Source organism: Asparagus officinalis, chromosome 4, assembly GCF_001876935.1.
Source record: "Asparagus officinalis chromosome 4, Aspof.V1, whole genome shotgun sequence".
Lineage (NCBI taxonomy): Eukaryota > Viridiplantae > Streptophyta > Magnoliopsida > Asparagales > Asparagaceae > Asparagus > Asparagus officinalis.
The window spans coordinates 130,358,319-130,378,019 of record NC_033797.1 but is presented as its reverse complement, the minus strand read 5'-3'; the positions used below and the strand labels follow the sequence as shown (position 1 = coordinate 130,378,019).

The window sequence follows — 19,701 nt, the reverse complement described above, 5'->3', positions numbered from 1 at the left end:
ACATAGAAAAACACTCAAGAGGATTAAGTTTGTTTCCATGGATTTATAATTTGCTAGGTACAAGTTTTCCTATAGCTTTACATATATAATATTATAATTTGGGCATGTGACACATGTAGAAAGAGAGAATCTAACACCGTTCTATGTATTATATTACATTATATTATTTGTGTGGTTATACATGTGACCAAATAATGTATGCACAAAATAATAATGTTAAGAGATGGAGATGTATATGTATTGTCAGTGAGCATGCATGCGTGTATTGGATGGAATCCTATACAGAGATGATTGCTTCTGGACAAAGAAGAAACAGCTATATTTAGCAAGAGATATTTTGTAATTCCCAACGCAACTTTATTAAGAGTCTACAAGACCTACAAAATCTAGTTTAAAAATCTTATGTACTGATGTTATTTTTATACCCAAACTCAGAGAGATGACATTTCTCTCAGACATAGACTGAAATAGCAAGTATAATGATGTTATAGTTATTTGTAAAGTGCAATATAACAAAACCATTTTCAAATTTATTTCATTAAGGTGTATTGTCGCTTAATTAGTGCAATTCATGTACTTGGTGGGAATAAAACAAAGCTTCACACTCGGCTCATTATTTTCCCAAGTAGTGTTGAGATGACTAATATGTGAATATAGTCTCACATTGGATAGGATAAGAAAGAGTGATGAGTTTAAATAGGAGTTTGGGTCAATACCTGATAGCTATAGCTTTTGGGTGAAAATTGATTTCTAACTTCTGTTTAAGGCACATCAACTCTAGATTTGGTCCACTTTCTCCCCCAACAATAGTATCAGAACTAAGGTCATGGTCCAAGTAATTTAAAAAAACAGATAATCTTCAATGTGAAGCCCGAAGGTGTCAGGAGAATCTACGGATGCCCGCATGAGTGATATAGTCTAGTTAGCCACCATGAGTGAAATGGTGAAAGTTCCTACTAATGTTTGATATTTATGTGTTGAATGCATGGTCTGGTTAGCCCATGATTAAAGTGATCAAAAGTTTATGAATTGGTTAGCCCACGGGTAAAATGGTGCAAAATTTAGTGAATTCCGTGGAAGATTAAATTATAGTTGAATTGAACTATACTCACAAATTATGGGAGAGTTGTTAAGATGATTAATATGTGAGTATAGTCCTGCATCAGATAAGACAAGAAAGAGTGATAAGTTTAAATAGGAGTTTGGGTCAATACCTGATAGCTATAGTTTTTAGGTTAAAATTGATTCATAACTTCTGTTATGACCCATCAACTCTAGATTTGATCTGATTTCTCCCCTAACAAGTAGCATTATTATTAGTTCATCCAGTATTCTAATATAAGAAAACAATTGACAAAGAAAATTTTGGGACCATAGGATGAATAATGAATAATAATTCTCTTCTCAAGGTACCCATATACCCTATTATTAAACGACAAAAATATATTTAACTTTTACCAAAATTATGATTGTCCATATATCAATAAAAAACCCATTGTCAAAATATGGCATCCCCCCCCCCCACACACACACACCCAAAAAAAAAACCTCCTCTTACCCCTTCACTTCCACCAATTCAAGAGATAAAAAGGATATTTATTTGCAATTATCATTCTCTCTCCTCTCGTTATCATTTTCTAAGCGGGGTTAACCAAGTAGAACTCAAAATTAGAACTGGAATAATTTGTGGGACAATATTTTATATTATTAGTCCATTGGAACTAGAACCAGGATAAAATTATACAGTGTTAGTCAACAAGAACTGGATAAAAAGTAGAATTGAGATAATTGTAAAATTTCTATCCCACTTTTGTCAAATTTATATAGAAAAGAGAGAGTTCTAGTCTCTCAAATTGCCCCAAGTTTTAAGCTAGAACTACATGGTAAAAAAACTAAAACTTTATTATTTACTTTTTATTTTTATATTTTATTTCTCCGTCATCTTCAAACCACACCATAAAATTAGATCACATCTCTTCTTATCATTCCCTTCTATTTAATGTTATTTTTTACTTTTTATTAAAATTTTGAATCGTATAATTAATTTAAATTTAAAAATTACAAAATTCATGTTTTATTAAAAATCAATTAACATTGAGAGATGATGGAATGATATCTGGTACATCAAAAAAGAAAGAGAAAAAAAGGAAAAACTATTTTTTAATTTATATTATAATAATAATTCCAAAAAAAATCAAAAAGTTAATCTTATAGTCGATCTAATAGTTCTTCAAGATTAATTAACACTAAATAATAATAATAATAAGTTTTAAAATGTATAAATAGTAGTATGATCATCAAAATACATGACTTATATTAATAATAATAATAATAAGTTTTAAAATGTATAAATAGTAGTATGATCATCAAAATACATGACTTATATGCTTATTGATTTCTGAAAATTATAGTATGATCATCAAAATACATGACTTATATGCTTATTGATTTCTGAAAATTATCCTTAATTATACTAACATTTGTCCCACTAAAATATCATGTTTTAAAATATCACTTCCAATTAGGGGTGGGCAAAAACCGAAACAAACCGGTTCAACCGAAAAAACCGCCCGAAAAAACGGATCGGTTAACCGAACCGAATTAAATGGATGAGAAGAAGTCTCTAAACCGCCCAAACCGAATTAAACCGGTCTGGATCCGGTTTGAACCCCTGAACCGCCCAAAAAAAACCGAACCGAATTCTTAAACAAAAAGTAGCTGCGAGCCTTGGGTGTGAAGAAAATTTATGGCTGAATGTTTAGCATTTAAGAATTATGGGGTGGAGTTTATACTAACATATATTTGAGTACGCTGATATAGTTAAGTGAGATTTCCGTAAATCAATACAAGATATTGAGGTTGAAGGATAAATTTAGTGTTTTGGTCAAATTTCAGTAATAACATGAATACAGCTTGCTGGTGCTGGATATCAAATTAACCTATAGTATAGGCTGTCAAGGATATAAGATAATTCTTGATGAGAAAAAGGCAGCTAAAAATTAACGAAAATCATCAAAAGGTGTGTGTGCCTGCCAAACATTGTTCTTTCTCTAAAAAAGGCTACATAATTACATGGTCCTCCTAGTGTATTAAGCTAGTTATATTCAGATCATACAATTTGATTAAGTGGCTTAGTACAGTTTTGATTGTTTCTTTTCAGTTTTGATTGCTTCTTTTCAGTTTTGGATATAACTAAAACTTACCCAGATTTTTGTGAAATGGAGTTAATTCGGTTCAAAACCGAAACCGAACCGAACCGAATTTCGGTTGGGCCGAATATTCGGATGAAGGGAAAAAAATCTGGATCTGGATGAGTGTTTTGAGAATCCGAAAAATTCGGATTGGATGCGGATTGGGCTTAAAACCGAACCGAACCGAATACGCCCAGCCCTACTTCCAATTATCCCATTAAAATATCTCACATTAAAAAATTATCACATAATAAAAATTATTCCACTTCTATCAAAAATGTTTCAGCTGACTAACACCCCCTAAGGGAGTTATTGGTTAGGACAAGTTGGGGCTAAAGTGGGATAATTATTCCAATTGAACAATTTTACCTCTTTGGAGATATTTTGAGTGGTATAAAGTGGGATAATTTAGGATAATAAGAAATTTGAAGCTTTGATTTGACTGTTTATGTGGGATAATTAATGATGTGACATCTTATTAAAGTACAATATTTATTTATCAATTAATTCTAAACTAATTTACCTAATTGGTTTAGCATATTATTTGGTATGTTATTATAATAATATGATATATTATATAATAATTAATATAATATACAAACAATATATTTAATATAAAATATTTTAATAATATAATATATAATCAAATATTATAATATTTTGTTTAATTCAATATAATATTATTAAAATATTAAATTATTATTAAAAATATTAAATTATTATTAAAAATATAATATTTTATTTTATTTTATGATAATTACTATAATTTAAATAGAATAATTGATGACATGACTCCTCATTAAAATATAATATTTATAATAACCATAATATACTATTAATATGTTCAATATTAATAATTAAAAAATATTAAATAATATATTATGTTATATTATATTAATTTTATATATATTATCATACTTTAATATGTAGTAGATTATTAGATTTTTTATTATAGTAATAAAATATTATTTAATATTATAACTACCACAATATTGACAATATATTTAAGACTATTAATTAATATAATAAAGTATAATAGAAAATAGTAAATTATTATATAATAAATTATATTATAATATAACTAATATATTAAATATATAAACACTATATTATAATATAATATTTTATATCATAAAAATACTATAATAATATTTTTATTCTAACTAATAAAATATATACTAAATAATATAAAGTAATATTATAATAATATAATACTAATATTATAATATATAAAATATTATTAACCAATATGTAATAATGATATATAATAATGTTATATTAGATAATATTATATAATATTTTATTATATTACGTAATAATAGAATTTTATAATATAATATAATTAAGATATATTATATATTATAATATAATGGGTTTTTCTATAGAGTGCTCATGGGCACTCTATAAGAGAGGAGAGAAATGAAGAGAAATGAATAGCTCATGAGCCCCTCCTAATTTGTATTAATTTCTGTGCATAATTCACTTTTCTATATCTCTCTCCTCTCTTATAGAGTGCACATGTGCACTCTATAGAAAAACCGTAATATAATTAATATATATTAGAAATTTTATAAATTAGTACTTCAAAATTATCCTACTTTCCTCGTGATTGTCCCAAAGTTAAGAATGAGGTAAATTTTGGAGGGTGGGACAAAATGTTTGTATAGAAGTGGAATAATTTTGGGAAAAGTGAATGTAGTTGTCCCAATCTCATCGTCCCAATGAATAACACACTAAAGTGAAATCTCAATCTCATTTTTCTAATGAATAACACTATAAAGTAAAGTCTCAAAAATTATCTCACTTACCCTAAAAGTACACCAACCAATAACCTCTCCTAATTTGGAAGAAGAGAGAGAATTAGCGGGTGCACTAGGCCCCACTCTCTCACCTTTCTTCATCTTTGTCTCTCCAAATTAACAAGTGCTCCGGGGCACGCGTTGACAAATTCCTTCTAAAAATTACTAAACCCTCCTCAACTCATTTATTAGCACTAAAGCCCCCCTCAATTTATAAATTGAGGAAGAGGGAGCTAAGTGCTAGTAAATGGCCTGAAGGGGGTTCGTCCATTTCAAGGATGAGGAGAGTTATGTGCAATTTACCCCCAAAGAACAACCCAAAACCTAATATCTACAAAAATATATATTGACATCAACATCTTCTTAAGAATCAGCACGAGAAAAGGATGAAATAAAGAAAAAATTTGTCGTTCAAAATATTTCAGTTTCAGATTAGTTATGAAGAAAAACCATAGGTGCTCGTATATCGGCAACCAATGTGACCCAATTAACACCATTTTGTATCATTTTCAAAGCTAAAGCATCCAATAATAGAAGGGGGAAAATTCACTGCTCTCTCTAAACACCGAAAGTAAACTATACAACAAGCCAGCCAAGAGCTTCTCACTTTTCATTACGATCTACAGAGATATCTCAAAACACCTCACTTTTTGAGTTAATCCTACTCATTTGCACTTGTTCGATATAATAACAAATCTGCTACCTCCTCCGAGAGAGGAAAAACTCGTAATCTGGGTGTTTGTTCACAGATTTCTGATTTCCTTTACGAACTGCGGCCCTTGCCATCACCGAAGCTGCATTTTCAAGCGTATGCAACCTTTTGTTCAAGATTCCTGATGGATTTGTTGACATGGTTTTTTCCGTCATGAAGCTTCTTTGAGCAAACCAGCACTCTCCCTGCATAAAAATGGAAATCCTGGAATTACTCTGGGGGTAATTCAGAGTATTCAATAGAGGTATACGCCTAAATCACGTGATGTTTGGTTCATGAGAGAGAATAAAAGTACACTTGCAATCGAATGAAATTATCGCTGTTTGAGCAATTTTTTAGACTTTTTTAAACAAATCCAAACTAAGCATCAACTTGGAACTATATCATCATCCCACTTGGAGTAACTAACATTCAAATTATTTAATTTTGCTTACTCTGGGGGTAATTCACGGTCACCTAAACTTCTATAGTTCATAGTGCCTGAAACTTTGTGCCAATGACAACATAAATAAAATGCTCAATGCACACGCACGCGCGCACACACACACAAGTGATGTCAGATGCACATAAAATGTGTATCATAACATGATTTATGTATTGTGTAAAAAAGGAATAAGAAATGGGCTATAACAAACTATGGTGTGTAATTACTCCAATAAAAGCAAAAAAAAAATAATAAATAAATAAATAAAATCTAGTACCAAAATTATAGAGACATGTAAGAAACTTTCAGTTAAGTATACTCAAACATATATACCAACTTTTCGGGATGAGTGTCTTCTCAAGGTAGTTCTTGCTCGGAATATTATATGCAGGGTCTATCTTGTACACAGATCTCATAGAACATTTAAAGTACATATGAGAATCAGAATTGTAAAGTGCCAGATTTTTCACTTTTCTATTTGATTAGGTCTCTAAAAGAAAGCAGAAAAACTAGGAAAGAAACAAAAAGTAATTATGGGAAACCACAAATACAAAAGGAAAAAGGGACATCAAACAAGGTTGCTAAGATTAAAAAAACACGAACTTCATGATAAAATCATATTAAGCCAGTTATCCTCACCGTACACCACACAGGGTTGTGTTTATGACCCAAGTCACAATTAAAACCTCAACCACATTTCTAGAATCCAGTCATGATCAAATAATATAGATGTTTTGAGTAAATTGTTCAGGGAACTGTTAATTAACATCACTTACAAATAACAAGAAAAGCTTTATTCTCGATTTGCATACCTTATCATTGTAAGTCTGCATCCCCACAATTGGAGAAACTATTTGATTAACATCACCAATCACATTGGATGACGTGCCTCTGTGAAGAAAACGACCAAGAGAGTGGTAGGTTAAAAATGCAGCTCGAAAGTTCCCATCAGGTATCCGATAAATGGGGTACCAGGCCACTGAAAACCTACAACTCAAAGGAAGAGTTCAAACAAGGCCATGAGGTGAGGAATAAGCTCTTACATAAACAAGCTATTGACAAAGAAACAAGGGACAATTGAATTTTAGTACAAACCAAGATGCTGGGTGGAGTTCATGAAAATTTAGGCATTCAAGATTTGAGGAATCACCAAAAATCTGGCAATTACTTGATACCTCGCCCCTAGCCAGCTCCTTAATCCTATTAGCATAAAATTAAGGTCAAATTAAGTAAATTTTCATATAAAATGGCAAGCTTATACTGCTATAGAGAGCGAAAAAGTCAGGAAGTAGCTTAGTAAGTACATGCCCATTATACACTGCATGTAAACTTTAACATGCTAGTATTGAACACATTCCTTTTGCTAAACTGTTGAAGGAACAAGTTGCCAAGACAATCTCTTGTTTGTACAAGATAGTTTTAGTAAAATTAAATACTTTCCTTAAGTTTGTTTTAGGTTTCTGTAAAATTAATTTATCTAAATTATTAAATTAAAAACACAATTTTTACTTCTCTTACAATATGGACTTTTCTCTTTCTTTCCATAATTTAATTTCTCTTCATCTTTGATTCAATCCTTTCTTTGTTCTGTTCTAGGGTGTTAAAACTTCAAATTTACTTACTATTGGTATATCAAGGGTTAGATTTTTCCAGAGGAACAATCTAATGAGATTTTCTAGTCAGCTGATTCGGTTTTCTAGTTAGCTTGTTCAATTGATTGCGCAGCTTCTGACAAAGCAAGAAAGTGTTTAATGCTAGTTTAGTTATAAAACTAACGGCAGTGGAGATATTCATAGCTAAATTTTACCATATCAACAAAAATGGAGGAAAAGTATATCCAAAGTATCAGAAACATACTATATGCATGCACAGTTAGCAAACAAACAGTAATGCACATCTGCAAGAGATTATAACACTATAACTATGTTAATGTACAGATACATTAGACAAAAAAGTAAAGCGGGTAACAGATCCAGTCAAAATAATGCATTGTAGTGCCATCTAAGTGTAAAAATTACAACCATACCTTTCTGAGAGATGCTTGTGGAAAAACTGTGTATGAAATACCATAAAATTTAGCAACCACAAGGACTTACTTCTCAAACAGCGGTCTTCTCTGATGAGGTTGGTCAACTTCAAAATACTCAAAGAGCAACTCTTCGTCAGTAAAATCACTGCTATTAATTATCTGGCAGCAGACTTCATCTTTGTCAGAGGGAACTATTTTTTTGGGAGGACGGGGTAGGAGCTTTGAGAATATTGGGAGAGACTCCAAAGAGACTGAAGATTTTGGTGTATCCTCATTATTGAATTCCTTGGCAACTCTATTACAAACACCACTATCCAAACACACAAAACTCCTAGACCGGGCAAATAATTGTATAGCAGAAAGATAAGGAACAAAATACGCACGGAATTGAGAGCAACGTTTGGGAGACCTCTTTGAGTTATGATGATCCTCTACCTTCACTTCCAGCCCGTAACTTCCAGGTTTCTCATACCACTTCCAAAGATTTCCCAAAAAACCCTTAGGAACTTGATGTGTACAAAAAGCATCACCAATGGTTTGATTGATACTAGGGGATGCTAAATCTACAAATCTTTCAAATTCTGCAAGCGGACTACCAGTCACCATGCGAATAGATTCTGATGCAGTTAACAGCTTGTAGGATTCATCTATTGCTTGAATGATTTTGCATAAATCAGTGTCAAAACTGGTAAAAGGTTCATCGTCATTTGAAGGGACTAAGTGATGAAAATTTGAAATAGGCAACTCCAACTTGACCTTAGACCACTTTAGCCTATCTGAAATGGGATCATTCATATTAGGAACTTTGGAACTGTTTTTATCAAACACTAACAGATCTTTCCTTCTATCATCGCAAAGCATACTCTCACTTCCAAGTTCCATGATTTGAATGTCTTCAGTGTCCATAATGCCACCATTGGAATGTAGTTTGATAGATGTATTCTCCAAAAAATCTGATTCCGCAAGTAATGGGCTTATCTCATTTTGTTCTTCAAAGGTATTGATTTGTTTATTCTGGATTGATTCTGATTGGCCCAATTCAAATATATCAGAGTCAGGGCTCCTACATTCAGCGGTACGATGAGAGGATGATTGACTTTCATTTTTCTTGAGCTTCTGTATCGAGATTTCTACTGCTTTTTCCTGCACCTGAATTTTTTCATTCTCGAGATATTCGTGATTTGAGGCTGAACTGGGTTCCTCTTTCAGGGTTAGAGGAGAATTATGCAACAATCTTTTATTGATAACTTTGGATAGGCCATTTGGATCAATGTCACTAGATACTGATCGTAATGTATCCATGTAAGCAGTCTCAATCACCCTTTCAGTTGAACATGGGCAGCTGCATAATGCTCCGCTTTCAATTTGATTCCGCTCATCACCTTTATCCGATTTCTCCCATACTTCCGAGCCTTTAGAAGATACATTGACGTGCTGAACAAAATTATCATTCCTTAATCCTCGAATACACCTATTTGTTTGATTCCTTTGAGTCTTCTGGCCATACAAGTTTGCAGTACCAGATATATGCAAACTATTTGAACTAGGGTATGCTTTCCTTAGCCTGCCTCTCTTTTTGTATACCACAGGATGAAAGCCATCACTTGTAGAGGCTTCACTGCTGCATTGAACTCTTTCATTAGTTCTATCTGTATCCACTGTGCATTTTGAGCATTCAGGGGTATCAAAGGAACGGTAACTGGATATTTCACTACTTTTGTCACATGAATCTGGAGTAATACTGTGAGATGGAACACTGTTTTCCATCAAATTGAAGGTCAGTGGCCCTTCTGAAGAATTACATGCATATTTATTGTGGAATGTTGATTTCATTGAAGCACCACTGCAATTCTCTACATCGCTAAAAATTCCAACGGTCTCAGTTTTCAACTCATCCATAAATGAGTTTGGCTCTAAAGAGTTGGAAATTTGAGAAGTTTCATAGATGGCATCTTGCTTTGGGTGGACATTTGGGGAGATCTCAGAAGATGTGGATAGAATTACTGAAGATATAGTTGAGCATGATGACATAGAATCACTCAAAATTTCAAACCTCCCTGAATGAGCACAGCTGAGATTTTCACCAGATGATTCCCAATGCAAAGAAGAAACTTGTTCGGAGTTATGCATCTCATCGTTGTAAAGTTTCAAAGTGAGTGCTCTTGCTGGATTGTTTCGGCAATCATTGCTATTTTCTGTAATATTATTTTCCTCTGTATCTCGTACCAGCAAGCTAGGAGAGGTTACCTTTTCCAATAATTCTTGTGAAATGCCTTCTTCATATTGAGCTATAACACACGCGCTTTTCTGTGCAGATCCTTTGTACTGTTTCCTTTTCTTTTTCCCCTTTTTTCTTGAACTCTTTTTCACAGGCTTCTCCTTCTTAAGAGTGCTATTAACTGACTCACACGAAGCAACTACATTATCAAAATCAAATTCAGAGTTGGTAATCTTCAATATATTGCCACTTTCGTCAGATCTAGTCCAATTTCTTCTGTTAGATTTTCCTAAAACACTTGTTTCAGAGGAGCTGGAGGCTGTGGATAACTCAGCAGAACCTGGACGTTCAGGAGAACTATTCCTCTGCTCTAAAGACTCAACACGATTCAAACTTATATCAACTTCGCAGCCCAATTGGTTTCTCCCTTCAGACACCTGATGAAATACACACATGGGAACTAAAATTTTCCATGAATCATGGTCAACTGCAACGAAGAGAACAGTGCACCTGAAATGAAGTCCACGAAAAGCAATGATGTATATATCCTGAGATGATGAACTTCGAGTGAGATTGAAAAAAACCCAGGTAAATCACAAAGATGTTCAGAAATCTAGAAAATCTGAACAAACATGTATCAACCAAACAGTCCAAATCACGCATGATAAATAACACAGCAATATTATCTTTCAATTAGTAATGATGCAAGCCACATGATGCTAACAACAGAGGAATGCATAAGAAAAGAAGAAGCTGGTCTGACAATGAAAAGGAAGGACAGGTAAAACAAAATTCAAAAAGAAACAAGTCCCAAAAATGAAGAATCTTGGTCAGATATTGAAAAGGTGAAAAAACTCTGTTAGCTAAAACGTAGAGGCTGCATGTGATATGAAGAAGTTGAAAGAATAATTGTAATTCACATTTTCGATATTCATCATAACACATACCCCAGCTAGTATCACTTTTAGTGTCTCCCTCGCAATCAAGATGCTTTCTAGAAGTATTAACAAAGAGGCGTCATTCTTCACCATAAATTTGTAGAATAAACATGTTTTCTTATTTTTAACAATAACGATCCAGATATGGATACACGAAACACTCTAAAGGGTCAATAGAAAATTTCTCCGGAGTTAAAGGGTTTGCCAGTTGACAAACAGTCAAGTAATATCTTAATACACACCATCCATAGTTTCTAGAAACCAACTCTTCTCGGTAATGAGGAATATAATGAAACCAAATGAAACCAGGATAGATATAATGGGCATGGAGAAATCCAGTGAATCCCTGGAGGAACTTTGTTAACACTAAAGAATATGAAAACCCTAATTCATTATGAGATCTCTTGGGCTTTATATAGACCCCTACACAACTTGCAAATAAGCCCCTAACTAATACTAATATGTCAACACTCCTCCTCAAGATGGGCGAAAGATATCTACTAAGCCCATCTTGTCACATCCTCTAATCATATCTACTGAGCTAAGTCCTTTAGTCAGACAATCTGCTGTCTGGTCCTTAGTCGAAACATGACTTAGCTCCAGTAGTCCACTATCCAACTTCTCTTTGATGAAGAACCTATTGATCTCGATGTGTTTGGTTCTATCATGCTGCACTGGGTTGTTGGCGATACTGATGGCTGACTTGTTGTCACACCACAACTTCATCTTAGCTCCTTGATCCAGCTTCAGCTTCAGCTCCACCAGCATACTCTTCAATCATAGCAACTCAGCAACTCCTAAGGCCATAGCCAATGTTGAAAATAGCGATAACGCATAGCGTAACGCTTACCTCTGGTTAGGTTACAATAGCGATAACGCATAGCGTAACGTAGGTTAAATAATTTATAGATATATAACATTCAAAATAAAAAAAATATGAATAATCATCGCAATTCTCAATTTCACAAAACAATGTCCTCAAAATAAAAAAATCATTACATTCTCACTCTCATTTTACTTACTTTATTCTATTTTTGTTTGATTGGAGAACAATATTTTCCTCCTAATCCACGAGTCAAAAAATAAACCAGTACAAAGATAATTTTTAAATTTTTTATTGTTAAAATAGCTACAGTAAAAAAGAGAAAAAAAAAGGACCGATCCTCCCTTCCCACTTAATTTATCTACAGGAAAAAGAAGGCCGGATAAAAGAAACAAGGATCCAAGTGGATCGACAGAAAAAACAAAGGAAAAAAAAAAGCTGGCCACGAACCTTCTCGTTGAGGAGGAAAAAAAGAAAAAAGTTGGAAAACGAAAGAAAAAACATCGCACCTGATGCCCTTAAAAACCTTGTGCTGTCGAGTGTCGATCTTCATCGTCTTGGTGGTCGATCGCCGTCGCCTTAGTGGCCGATCGCCGTCGTCAGGTAAGTAGATCGAAGATCCCTTGAAGCTTCTTGATCTCTCAGTTTTTGTTTTTCCACTTTTTGATTTTGATCGACAGATCCCTTGAAGCTTCTTGATCTCTCTGTTTTTGTTTTTCCACTTTTTGATTTCGATCAACAGAACCCCGCACCTGATGCCCTAGCTTCTTGATTTAGTTCTCTGTTTTTGTTTTCCCCCTCTTTTGATTTAGATCGACAGAACCCTGCACCAGCCGCACCTGATGCCCTGAAAAACATCGATTCCCAGTCATTAAGCAAATAACGCAGGTTATCAAACGCTACGATGAAACGCCATGTAACGTGCGCTAGGATGAAAATAGCGTACGTTATTTGGTATTTACGCTATTTTAAAACGCTATGTAGCGTTAAGCCACCGCTACGTCACGTTAAACGCCATTTTACGCCACGGAACGCGTTTTTTTCAACATTGGCCATAGCTCTATACTCTGCCTCAGCTGTCGATCTCGCCACCACCGACTGCTTCTTGCTTTTCCACGAGACTAAGTTGCCTCCTATAAAGATGCAGTATCCTGAGGTGGACCTCCTGTCATCAGCACAGCTAGCCCAATCAGAGTCACAATAGCCCTCAATGCTCATGTGTTCATTCTTCCTGAAGATTAGCCCTTTTCCGGGGGCATTCTTCAAATACCTTAGAATCTGGTACACTGCGTCCATATGACCCTTCCTTGGATCATGCATGTAGCGACTCACCACGCTCACTGCAAAAGAGATATCGGAACGTGTGTGACACAGATAGATCAACCTGCCCACCAGCCTTTGGTATCTGTCACGATCAACTGGTTCTCTAGCTTCAGCACCCAGCTTAAACTTCTGGTCGATCGGTGTAGTTGCAGGTTTGCATCCTAACATTTCTGTTTCTTTGAGAAGATCCAGTGCATACTTTCTCTGGGATAGGACGATCCCCTCCGCTCCTCGAGCTATACTTTCTCTGGGATAGGACGATCCCCTCCGCTCCTCGAGCTATCTCTATTCCAAGAAAGTATCGAAGCCAAGATCTTTCACCTTGAATTCCTTACCCAGTCTCACTTTGAGTTGGGCAATCTCCTTCTCATCATCCCCTGTAATAATCATATCATCCACATATACTGCAAACAAGGTGATGTGACCTCCACTTCTTCGAAAGAACACGGTATGATCGGCGCTGATCTGCTGGTACCTCATATCAATTATAGCCCTCCTGAATCTATCAAACCAAGCACGAGGAGACTGCTTTAGCCCATAGAGAGACTTCTTCAATCTGCAGACCTTTCCCACTGTCTGATCTGTACCGAATCCTGGTGGTATCTCCATGTATACCTCCTCCACTAGATCTCCATGAAGAAATACATTCTTCACATCTAGTTGGTGTAGCTTCCATCCACTATTTACTGTTAGAGAGATTAAGGTCCGAACAGTGCTCATCTTTGCCACCGGTGCAAAGGTCTCGTCATAATCGATGTCATATGTCTGACTATACCCTTTTGCCACCAGACGAGCCTTGTAGCGCTCAACTTGTCTATCTAGATTCTGCTTCACAGTGAAGACCCACTTGCATCCAACTGCTCTCTTCCCTTCTGGTAGTTTTACTAGCTCTCAAGTGCGGTTCTTCTCTAGAGCTCCTAGCTCCTCGTGCATAGCCTCTTTCCACTTTTGGTCCTTCTTAGCAACCTGCCAATTGTTAGGTACAGTAACAGTCCAATAATACAATGAATGCCCCATGTGCAGGGTGGATGTTAGAATATGATACAAATTGAGCAAGATCCCAACCATATCTATCGGGAGGATTTCCCGCATTACTACGAGTAGTCCTCCGTACTGATATTGGTGTGGGAGGAATAGGGAGAGGAATGTTATCAGTAGGAATGTTATCACCTTGGGATGAAACTGGTGGTGGTGTAGGTATTTCAGGAGTCGGGGTAGGCGTTGGCAAGAGACTTGACAGCACTAGTGGCACTGTAGGTACTGTTCCTGTAATTTGCTTGCCCTTCCTACTATAAGTTAGTAGCTCCCCCTAAACAGTGGGCCTAACACCTCTTGTCTCATTTTCCTTTTCTTCGTCATTCTCCTGCTCCTCCTCAACCAATTCTCCCTCCCAAGGAATCGATACAGAAATGGATTTCTCCACATTGTTCACCGTTCTCTCACCATTCTCCTCGCGAGTTACCAACGGATGAAGTTACCTTCTGGGTGTAATATGGCTCGAGTTCTCGAAAGTGCACATCCATGCTCACAAACAACCTTTTCTCCACCGGGCTCCAACAAACATATCCCTTCTGAGTAGCAGAATATCCCACAAAGATGCACTTCACAGCTCTAGGGGCAAGCTTCCCGACAGATGGCCTGTTGTCCTTCACAAAGCACACACAGCCAAACACTTTGAGTGAAAGGATCCCACCATTATCTCCCTTCAATATCTCACACGGAGACTTCCAATCCAACACTCTCGAGGGCATTCTGTTGATCAATGCTGCTGCGGTCAATACTGCTTGCCCCCATAATATTTTTGGGACATTCATAAAGATCATCATGCTTCTAGCAACCTCTAAAAGATGTCTGTTCTTCCTTTCCGCTACCCCATTCTGAGCTGGTGTGTATGGACAGGTTGTCTGGTGATGTATTCCTTGAGCCGACAAATATTCTTCAAAGGCTCTGTTGGTATACTCTGTCACATTATCTGACCTCAATACTTTCACCACTGCTCCGTATTGAGTCTGAACAGTCCTATGAAAATTTTAGAAGCACCCAAACACATCACTCTTATTCTTCATCAGGTATAACCAAGTAACACGAGAGAATCAATCAATAAATGTAACAAAATACTTGTATCCATTCATAGAACTTGTGGAACAAGGCCCCCAAACATCTGAATGTACCAAGTCAAATGCATGAGAACTTCTATGACCAGAACTAACATAAGAGCTTCTAGTAAGCTTTCCAAACTCACATGCATCACACACAAGTTTCTGTTTATTTGCTTTCTCAAATAAAGAAGGATACAATCTACCTAAAACACTAAAGGATGAGTGTCCCAAACGCTGGTGATGAAGCATTAACTCATTTTCAGCACTCATTTTATATCCTACTCCTGCTTCCTCTATGACTGACACAAATGCTAAATCCAGCCCTTCACGATCCAGATACCACAGTCCACTACGCCATGTGCCAGTCCCAAGTCTCCGTCCTGTCCCCTTCTCTTGGAAAATCACCTTGGGAATATCAAAAGAAACAATGCATTTTAGTTGGAGGATGATAGAACTAATGGACAAAAGATTGACTGGAAAGGAAAGAGCATGCAAAACATTGGACAAAGTCACAGAACCAGTACAATCGACTGTACCCTTACCAACCACCGGCTGAAATGTACCATCAGCTGTTTGAATACTATCAGGCGATGCTAAGTGAGTATATGATGAGAACTCACTAGCATTACCTGTCACATGACGAGACACATCGGAGTCGACTATCCATGCTGATGATCTGTCAGGAGACATAGAAGCAAGAGCATGTATGTCATCAGTACCTTTGGTCGGATGAGCATAGCTAGCAGTGTTGCCTCTGGCGAAGAACGAAGTGGATGCCTCCGCAGTCCCACTCCTCAAATCTCCATCCCCTGCTATTTGCTGTTTTTTCCTGAGTATCGTGAGGAGAACACGATCCTCCTCTGTAAAGACCACCTCAGCTTCTTCTTCTTCTGCTATCGTCAGATTCGCCCGATTTCCTGCTCCCCTTCCACCTCGTCGACCCCCACGGCGATGACCACGACCTCCGAACTGTCCACGTCCACCCGAATCTCCTTTCTTGGATGGCTTGGTGCAAGCATGCCTTAGATGACCCACCGCACCGTAGTTGTAGCACTGTCGGGTCTCTCCCCTAGATCCCAGTGCTGACTTCACCACAGGAAGTGCACATGTCCCCGCCTGCAGCCGAATGCGAGTCTCCTCCTGGATCATAGCAGAGGCAGCCTCCTCAAGCGTAGGAATCTTCGGCTGAGCTAGCAGCAATGCGATTCGCTGAGCGAACTCTGATGTCAATCCTTTAAAAAACACCATAGTCCTCTCTTGTAGAAAGACCTCCCGCTCTTTACATCCCGGGTCCTTGCAGCTAGCCCGGGGAGAAAAATGATCATAATCCAGCCACACTCCCGCTCTTTACATCCCGGGTCCTTGCAGCTAGCCCGGGGAGAAAAATGATCATAATCCAGCCACAGGCGCTCCAGCTCTGTAGCATATTCCTGTACAGTCCTCTCTCTCTGGACTTTGGCGTCGATCTCTCCTTTAATCTGGAATACCCTCAGGTTATTCCCCACTCCATCATATGTCCTCCTCAACTTCTCCCAGACGTCCTTCACCTTCTCAATGCCATCCACCGTGGCGGCGATCGTCGGGACCAACGAGTTGAGAAGCCAGATGTACACCAACATATGAGTGGACTTCCACTCATCTCTTCCCTCCGAGTCCTCCTCCGGTTCTGTCGCCTCTCCTGTCAAGTAACCCTCCAGGTTCCTCCCTGCAAGGGTGTATCCCCCCCGCCGCGACCAGCTCAGGTAAGTCCTCGGTCCATCAAACTTCAGATCGATAGTCGGAAGCTCCAACTTCTTCGATGGTTTTGTCGCACTCTCACCAGCCGACAACTTCATTAGCTTCATTAAAGTTGACACCTCCGCAGGGTTCAACTTCTTGATGATCTCCTCCATCGAATAGGCTTCAGACCTACCACATGTTCACCTTCTCTTTCTATCCTTGTTGTATGCAATAAAAATTTCGGCAACACCTCTGCTGCACAACAAGAGTAGGATCTCAAACAAATTCTCGTTTCTCAGAGGAAACAAGAACCAAAACCAGTTATATATCTCATCGATGTGAGATATATACTCTTCATGTCATCAGTTCGAGGACTGAGTCAAGGGAACCCATGCCAAACTCTAGGTCCGACATAGCGCAGCAGGGGGGGCTTGAGGTGGCAGCGGCTAGGAAAGGGTTTGGAGGTGGCAGCAGGGGGGTCTGGTCGGGTCTGGGGGGTTCTGGTCGTAGGGTTTAGGGGGCGGCTCTGATACCATAAAGAATATGAAAACCCTAATTCATTATGAGATCTCTTGGGCTTTATATAGGCCCCTACACAACTTACAAATAAGTCCCTAACTAATACTAATATGTCAACAAACACGCATAGTAACTCATAGCGAAAGGAGCTAAATTCCTTATCCCGAAAATAACATTGCATATCAAAATCAACTATCTAAATCCAATAGAAAATATTGTCTCATATAAAACCAACTTAGACGAAAAAGAAGTTATCAAAGGCATTTGTATCCTACCACACAATACCTGTCATATCATAATAATTCACCAGTACACAGGCATGGCAAAAGAATATGCTATCCCAAAATGGATGCTTAGCAGCTTAGGTCAGGGTACTTGCCACAGCTATGGTGATCATTTGCACCGGAAATAAGATAAATAAGAACTTGTAATCAATAGAAGTTCTAATTTATAGCCTCTGTTTAAAGAAACACTCACATGAATATTACAGCTTGGAAATTTTTTCTACACTAGATGTTCATGTGAATCATGCACTGCATAACGATAACTAGATGTACAGGTTGCAATTCACTCTCTTAGATTTTTCTATATTAGATGTTCATGCACTACATGCCTTATGACAGTGACCTGATCCACCATTTTCCATTGAACAATACCACGTTATATTTGATCATAAACTGCTCCTCACTTCAATATGCATATTTATTTGGAAACAGATGTGAGAACCTACCAAGAAATTTTATAGATCTCCTGTACAAAATTTACTAACATCAAAAAAAGATATTAATGGGAGAAAATCAACATGAAGAAACTGAAACGAAGAGCTCAGCAACTTGTGTTGTTTGGCAATGACTGACTCAAAGGAAAGAGCTAGGGGTGTAAAATGTCATTCGCTGGCTTAAAGATATGATGTAAGCAAAAAAGGAATTATCAGATGAAAACTGAAGTTTAATATTGTTCTCTAAATGAAATATAATGTGCACAAGAGAGGACGATTGGTCTGGCAAAAAAAAACCTGGAGCTGATAATCCTAGACAGTTACAGAACCCAATAAGTGATGGCTCGTGCACCTGTATAAATGGTAAAAGAATTCTACGACAAAACTAGATAGTCACCATCCCTTTTCCTTTTGTTTTTCTCTTATTTGTTTCAGTATGTATACTATATGAGTAATAAACGTAGAACTGTAAAATGAAAACAGTACCAACAAGATAGGTATTTTCTTTAGGAATTCAGAATACAATGATTAAGTAGTGCAAATTTCTGAATAAATCAGATATAAAGAAACGTGCTCCTGAAAATTTGGCAGACAAAAGTAAAGTAATAAAAGTACTACATATGATTGCTTAGTGTCATGAATCAAAATTAAATTCAGAATAAGTCTGAAATCACTTAGCTTTGATATCCCACTAAATGTATTAAAGTACCTTTGCTCTGAGTTTCTTAAACCAAGGACTGAGAGAGATTGTTCCTGCAGCAACATACTAAAACATATCAGTAGAAACTCCTTATAAGCAAAAAAATACTTCATTGGATATCAACTCAATCAAAAGAATTAATATTTTGATCCAGACAAAATTGCTAAACCTTTGAAGGTAAGCGGTGATTATTTCGATTTTGAGATCTTCTGGATAATCTGCAGGCTCCTCGATTCACAACCGTTTCAAGATTGCTACTAATCCTTTCATTGTCACGCGGCATTTCTGTTTGAGCTGTATATGCACAAATAGATTTTAAATAGGCAGAGTGGATCATCCAGTAAAAAGAATAATAAAGAATAAGGAGAATGCACAAATTATTTCAAAATATACACACCATTCCTACAAGAAAGAAGGGAATATAAATCATCTTATAGACCTAACACTGCTCATGATAAAACGATAAGAAAAAATGGGTCATGTTTCTAA

The 19,701-nt window shown here is 36.6% G+C and overlaps 1 protein-coding gene across 2 annotated transcripts in view; it reads right to left on the bottom strand.

The window, feature by feature from the left end:
* The window catches only part of LOC109838730, a 23,858-nt gene continuing 9,550 nt past the window's right edge, over positions 5,394-19,701 (bottom strand). For both annotated transcript variants that reach the window (XM_020407153.1, XM_020407152.1), the window contains exons 2-7: positions 19,382-19,506; positions 19,222-19,265; positions 8,223-10,883; positions 7,222-7,326; positions 6,939-7,113; positions 5,394-5,887 (exon numbers count right to left, since the gene is read on the bottom strand). In XM_020407153.1, coding sequence (XP_020262742.1) covers positions 5,690-5,887; positions 6,939-7,113; positions 7,222-7,326; positions 8,223-10,883; positions 19,222-19,265; positions 19,382-19,495 — 3,297 coding nt within the window. In that variant the 5' untranslated portion in view covers positions 19,496-19,506 and the 3' untranslated portion in view covers positions 5,394-5,689. The remainder of the gene's footprint in view (positions 5,888-6,938; positions 7,114-7,221; positions 7,327-8,222; positions 10,884-19,221; positions 19,266-19,381; positions 19,507-19,701) is intronic.